The 6,965-nt window shown below is 38.4% G+C and overlaps 1 protein-coding gene across 1 annotated transcript; it reads right to left on the bottom strand.

Annotated features, from left to right (window-relative positions):
* Nucleotides 1-592: 592 nt before the first annotated feature.
* On the bottom strand, nt 593-6,827 carry LOC146546261 (ras-related protein Rab-8A). Its single transcript, XM_085265066.1, has 8 exons — nt 6,561-6,827; nt 6,010-6,070; nt 5,094-5,154; nt 4,503-4,580; nt 3,584-3,673; nt 3,417-3,482; nt 1,331-1,381; nt 593-1,197 (listed from the first exon to the last, which is right to left on the bottom strand). Exons 1-8 carry the CDS (start codon nt 6,682-6,684, stop codon nt 1,108-1,110), a joined length of 621 nt encoding a protein of 206 aa, XP_085121192.1. The 5' UTR covers nt 6,685-6,827; the 3' UTR covers nt 593-1,107.
* Nucleotides 6,828-6,965: the final 138 nt, after the last annotated feature.

The following is a 6,965-nucleotide window of genomic DNA, read 5'->3' as shown; positions in this document are numbered from 1 at the left end:
ATACAGCGCTGCCTAAAGGTTTGTGGTGACTGGGGACCGTCCTTAAGGAAAAGGATATTTGTTTTTATGTAATAGCGCATTAAATTAATGATAAATGGAATTATTCATCAGGAACCATCACTGAGCTTTAATGGAAGATCAAGCATACATACCCTGTTTTCAGCAACCATCGCCTCTGGCTTCGAATGTTGCATCGTGTCACCTAACGCAAGTTTATCATGTAAGAAGCTGAAGAATGCTGTGCTGACTAAAGAAGCAAACGATGCGGCTAGTTCAGCGTCTGGAGAATCAGCCTTTGTGTGTTGGATTAAAGGCTCAAAACGCACCTGAAAAAGTTATATTCTTGATCAAAGAAATGCAACAGCACTTCCTACTCACTTCAAAACTAGTCTAGACAAATACATTCTTTTAAAAAGCTGCCAGATGAGGAACTGTGAGGCGTTTCTGTGTGTTTCTCAGACTTGTCCTATTGTTGTTCAGCTGGGCACTGGGGTCTCCCACTTCTCTTTCTCCTCTGGTTAGTGCTCTTCTGTGCACAGAGTTTTGGCAATGTTGTACATGCAACGTCCTTAATCTCTAAGAAGAAGAATACTTTTTCTTTTTTTTGTATCCAATCCATATGGTATTTAGCTGTGCACAATCAGCTTTTGAACATGATAAACTCAGGAAATGGCTGCTTAAAAAATTAGCCTCTCTAGTTACGTAGATATTAAAACTCTCTCAAATTTGATGAACGAATCCCTTAATTATTATCCGTCACTGCCGAAAGGTTGGATCTTTCTTAGTATTTAAGGACGTGACCGTTAAGAATCTTTCACTCTTGTGCCTACACTGAAAATATTAATTAATGGGGGGTGGGGGAGAAAAAAAGAAATGAGATTAAATATGTAACAAAGCCCACAGCAGTTAGATCCACAGGTATTAAAGGAAGACTGGTAAACCAAGGCGGGGGGGTAGACTTTTCCTAATTACATAATGACGGGACAAATCAGAAGGAGGAGGAAGACAAATGAAGAAGGATAAAACAGATCAGCGTGTGCTCTGTCCAGTTATGTCCAGTGGGGGGACACGGTTAAGGCGATGGTGGTTGCCGACGCACTTGTCTTCTCACAGCAGCGTGCAGCGGAAGAAACTGCTCTTCTTGGGTTGTTCTGTAATCTTTACTCCTTGATTGCTGCCCTGTGGGTTGTTTCCCTCCTAAAATGCACAAATGTTAAAGCCCATTAATTAGAAAAACATCCAAGACACCAGAAAACACCATTAACACCATACCTACTGAAACTACTGTGGGTAAGCTATTAATAGAGTTTTCACTTCTCTACTTTCTTACCAGCTTCTTGTCCATTTTTGCCTTAATGTCTCTGGCAAGCGTTAAGAAGGCCTGCAGACCAAAAAAAACCCAGAACATATAAGATCATTACACCGCACCGAAGCAATAATTCAGTACAATTATCACTAAGAAATAAATAATAAACAACAAGACGATGTAATCCCAAACAAGTGTTCCAGCAATTATCACAGGGAATCTAAAGTGTTTGGACAATAACTCGTTTTTTTATTTTGTTTGGCTTTTAACTCAGAGTGGTTTCTTATTACCCTCTATTTATTATTAGAATAATGAAAACATCAAAAATAATCAATGTTTCATTGGATGTGTTGTTTTGGTGCCTTCTATGGCAAACATGTGCTATTAAAAAGTGCTCTATTAATAATTCATTTTCCTCTTAGGGTGGTTTGTTTGTGCGGTTTTGAATACGGTGATTAGATTCAGGCACAGCTCAGAACAACCACACCGAGACTCTTTGGAGGAGGTCGTTTGACCCAACTACAACGTGTAGGCTGCAAGTTTGAGAGTACCACACATGTGCCGAGGGCAAAAACTGTAGTCATTAACCACGAAATGAAGTGAGGGCTAACTAAACTCTCCCTGTAATCCACTGTCAGTGCGTCCCAGGGCGGCTGTGGCTACAATGTAGCTGCCATCACCAGTGTGTGAATGTGTGTGTGAATGGGTGGATGACTGGATGTGTAAAGCGCTTTGGGGTCCTTAGGGACTAGTAAAGCGCTATACAAATACAGGCCATTTACCTTCATACTGTATTTGTTTTCAAGATTGTTTATTGTCCAGATGTGTCTGTGGCGCAAACTGATAATTCTTGTGTCTTTTATAGTTCCACATTTGGTTTGGTTGGAGTTTTCTCCATGTGAAAAGAAACCGAATACAAAAAAAACAAGGAAAAGCTACGAGTTTACAACAAAGTGCATGTGCATGTGAAAACGCCCCAAGACCAGAGGAAACCCAGTGAGGGCAGTTTGGTGTGCTGCACTCAGACTTCGTTGCCTCTGGCTTTAGGACTTTGGGGGAGACAGGGATATTAATCTGAGCAGTAAGAAGATATGTGGAGGGATTACACTTATTACGATTGAAAATTGGGGAAATCCCAGTCGTGTCAAAGCTCAGAAACATTCCTGCGGCCTGAATACTGAATTACTAGCTGCTGGAATGCGACCATATTACTCGATGAAGGAATTCATCTTTGCTATATCTCTTTGTATCCACTTTGAAGGAGCAAAAGGTTTGGATTCTGTGGCTGCGCATGATTAATGGATTCTGACCACACTGCAGCTGGAAACTTTCTCTAATGTGTTTAAAGACACAGAAACTCTTAACCATGTCATGCCATAATAGCCACATTCATTTCAGATAAAATTATCTCCTTCTTTTTTACATTATTAATTGTAGTTATATTCATGGTGTATTTTGGTTTTCATGTAATTGAATGTTGTAACTTTGTGTATTATGAATGTAAGCCCAACAAGGGACAATAGTTAGAAATTAGCAATAGCTATAAACTTATGTGCAGTACATCAGTTTCATGCTTTATATTTGGACTATGTTAAACTGCACTGTCCCTTTTAAACAAAGAATAAAAAGAAAGATTTAAGATCATTATTTGATCATATTAAAAGTTTTGATTTATTGGATCTGTAGTACTTTACCTTTCAAAGTTATTTTGAACTGTTATATTCTACCTATATATTTAGTCACGTCGTTTATGCTTCAAAGAAAAACTTAGCTAAGAGTATCAAAGTCATTTCCCAACCTTTGGGATAAATAAATATTATTATTAATAATAATAATAATAATAATTCTTTTTCTTATAACGTATAAATATTTGGTTTTAGGTATGCTTGTAATATTCTGATAGAGCTGCTTGAACCTGCTTCCTGCTAATAGGAAGTACAATTGTGTCGTTGTCCGGTGTGGATTTCAAGAGTTAAAAATGATTTAACATCTGAGCTGTCGCACATGTGCTGTCCCCTAGTTTTACAGAGTAAAAACATAAATTAAGCTGGCCATCTTCCACAACACCACTTTCAACAACTAGCAAATAATTACTGAAAACTGAACTCACATTCTCCACGTTGATGTTCGCCTTCGCACTGGTCTCCATAAATTTGATACCGTACTCCAGCGCCAGCTAACAGCAGAAGAAAAGAGTCATTAGTGGGACTATTCAGACACTACTTTTATTTTGCAGGGACCTCAGAGTAACATTATCACCGACAAATCAATTCCCACCTTCTCTCCTCTTTCTTTGGACACTTGACGCTTGTCATTAACGTCACACTTATTCCCAAGGACCATCCTTTCCACGTCTGCTGATGCATGCTGTGAAAAAGAAACTCATGGTGAACAGGTAGGAAAGCTACCTCATATATACTAAGAATATACTGGTATGTTTTCACCTTGTTCAATGCCACCAGCTCACCAGTAAATAAGAACATTGTTACTAAAGGTAACTGATGTTGATGTTTATCTGCTGTGTATTTTACACTCATTAAATACTGTGTTGGTTATTTATAAGGCTGACGAAGAAGGCCTCTGGATTTTTTTTAGTTATTTATTTTTTCACCAAAAAAAATCTTTATCGTGAATGATTAAAACTTTTGCATGAATCTGTATGTTTACATTTAATGTAGTAACATTAAAATAGTTCTGCTATTACGTTATAATTATAATTTTGCTTCTCTGGTACAACAGGGAGAATGAATAACAAATAACAATGCAAAACATGAGCATAAACATCAGCTATTGTCCAAATTGATATTCTAAGCACAAGAAATTCAGATTTGATACCAATCGTTGAGCCCTAACACAAAAATTATAATTACAACTATTCTGTAAAACCCAAATAGATTAAGCTGCTTAAATAAACCTAGCCCTGCAGGAGGATTTGGACTTTTATTTGTTGACAAAATTACAAGGAAAAGGATGTGCAGAAGGCAAAACAAGAGGGTTCCTGCAAAACAGGGCCTAGCACAATAACTGCTTTATCTTAATTATCTGGGTATAATAATTTTAATCGTAACAGAAACTGAATCAAAACTACAGCGTTACTCTATAGCACTTTGTAGAAGATCAAAATCAATAATTAACCAAAGAGGAAGAAATCTGAACAGAAAGAACTAGAAAAGTACGAGTAATGCAAGGTTTTTACCTCTTCTATATTCCGTATCCAGTTCTTGATGTTTTCAAAGGACTTCTCATTGGTAATGTCAAACACTAACATGATGCCCTGCAGAGGTCATAGAGCAGAAGACATAAGAAAACACAGTAACCTAAGATCAGTGCTGTCATCGCGTACTTCTTGAATCTATCTGATCCACAGAAACAGAGCTGAGAATCAACTCTAATGAAAATATGCAGCTCATGTAACCACTGTGAGATAACCACTTGTTATTAATTAGCACTATGTCAATAAAACGAAACTGAGATGAAACATCGTCGACCGGTGATGAATCATGTTGTGCTGGAGCAAAGTAAAAGGACTTTGATCAAAGGTAAGAAGGTCCAATTAGGTTTACAAATACAAGCATACTAACTGTATGCTTGTAGGAGGGACTAGCAAAAACTGCCAAGGTGCTGTAGTGAGCACACCTGATTTTTCAAGTGTACATGGCATTAACAACAATGTGGGGTGTGGTTCTAGTAGAGGTTTATGCTGCAGTACATACATCATTTCACCTACTCCATTCCCAGAGATTATCTCAGCTAATGTATCATCTGAAAGGCTAACGATGCAACTTACCATGGCTCCTCTGTAGTAGGCTGTTGTGATAGTCCTGAACCTCTCCTGTCCTGCTGTATCCCTACACAGAAGATACATCTGTTAACTGTCCTCACAGAACACATTAAGGGTATAACAGCTTTTTTAGAGATTTTTTTAAAAGCATACAAAATAGGGAGCAGGACCAAGTTTCCGAGTGTTCCATACAAGTGTTGGTGACTTTCCTCGCTTGACACAATCCTATTCTGGTCAGTTACAGTAGTAGATACTGTCCAGCAGTTATACAATAACTTGTTCAGCTAACACCAACAATGTGAGGTCATTACCGTTTGTGACGCTAGGTACCCAAGCCAAGGCTGTGTGGTATTTTGCTTTTGAATTTATCTCAAGTCTTATGAATAGGGGGACAAAGAAAATAATTCTAAGAATATCAAGTACTTTTTGTCTTTCTCTAAAATATACAGGATTAGATTTAGGGTAAGACTTAACATTAACCCCAAGAAGGGTTAGACCAATGGTGGCCAGACCAAATGTGGGGAGTACAAAGAGTCTGTTTGATTGGGAACTTTCCATCTGTAAGTTAATAAATACACACAGAAAATACAGGTATGGCAGTGATCATGTAGATAAGTAAATACAAGTAAATACCTGTTTTTAACGATAACATTGTTATGAAACATTCTTTCTGATTTAAATAATTTAAATAATAAATTTCTGATTTAAATTAGTTTGTGTTGCTGTTAAATTGCATTGCATCATACTGAAATGCTTCTTCATCAGAAATGCTTCTCATTTTAGAACAATTATTCTAAACAGTAAAGAGTGCAGGCATGCTGAATTATGCTGCTGACTTTCAGTTTGAAGGCAGCTTAATATCACTGTCATCCATCACCAAACCCTGTCAGATGAAGACAATTTATGGACTTGTCTATCTTACCATATCTGTAGCTTGATCTTCTTTCCATCTAATTCTATTGTTCTGATTTTGAAGTCAATACCTGAAGAAATAAAAGTCACATCAATTGTCTTTTAGAAGCACCACAAACTTTGCCTGACCACCCCACAGACAGTAACAATATCTGTTTTTAATGCACGAGATAATTCACACTTTTGTAACGTTGGCAGCATGAGTGCGAAGTACAGGGCAGTCTGTCATAAGGGAAATGACAGTGCCAACTATCACTGTTAGCTTTGAAGCATGCTAGCTCAGTTTACCCCTGTTAAAGTATTTATTACGATAAAAATGTCAGGTGGGGTGCACTCTCATGGAAATCACATATATTTGAGGTTGCCAAATATTCAGGCCGGTTACAACGTCTGTGAGGTTTCTGGAAAGCCCCTCTAACTAGCCGGTTGAAAGCTTCCTGACTAGCCTGTAGTACAATATGAATGCTAGCCAGAAAAGTTAGCAGAATTAGCCTGTCGGGATGGGCTACTCCTATGTCTCTTTTCGTCCAAAACCACACCGATAATTCGGCTTTTACCCACCTATCGTGGAGATAAACGTTGAGTTGAAGGCATCTTCTGAAAATCTGAAAAGCACGCAGGTCTTCCCAACGCCGGAATCGCCGATTAAAAGTAGTTTAAACAAGTAATCGTAAGTCTTCGCCATGTTATTAGTTAGCTTACTACTGCGGATATCCCGCCCGTCGCGTACAGGGAGGCGTCACTTCCTGCGAGTTTCTTTTGGACAAATCAAACGTCACTCCCCACTGTCGTCGTGGCTGCTCTCCCGAGGGGGTTTGCTCGTTTTGATGCCTGTGTCCACCCGGGAGAGTGTTGTTAATTAATCGCTTAACTAACCACTGCTCGTAAGAACACAATACTAAGCCGCTGGTTATGTGTAGTCCGAAGGAAACTGGAAACTGCACACAATTGTTTAACCCTGAGAGT

The sequence above is a fragment of the Mchenga conophoros genome, linkage group LG23 (genome assembly GCF_057382185.1).
Source record: "Mchenga conophoros isolate Kocher_MC1m ecotype Shallow Benthic linkage group LG23, M_conophoros_male_GT1.1, whole genome shotgun sequence".
Classification (NCBI taxonomy): domain Eukaryota; kingdom Metazoa; phylum Chordata; class Actinopteri; order Cichliformes; family Cichlidae; genus Mchenga; species Mchenga conophoros.
The sequence above is the reverse complement of the archived record's forward strand: the minus strand, read 5'-3'. Positions and strand labels throughout refer to the sequence as shown.

Bases quoted from the DNA above. Each gene is read 5' to 3' on its own strand.
- LOC146546261 (XM_085265066.1), bottom strand. From the start codon at position 6,684: ATGGCGAAGACTTACGATTACTTGTTTAAACTACTTTTAATCGGCGAT. The intron at 5,155-6,009 runs GTAAGATAGACA...TCTTCTGTGTAG, and splicing joins AAGATCAAGCTACAGATATG to GGATACAGCAGGACAGGAGA. The intron at 3,483-3,583 runs GTGGGAATTGAT...TTCTGCTGTTAG, and splicing joins CCAAAGAAAGAGGAGAGAAG to CTGGCGCTGGAGTACGGTAT.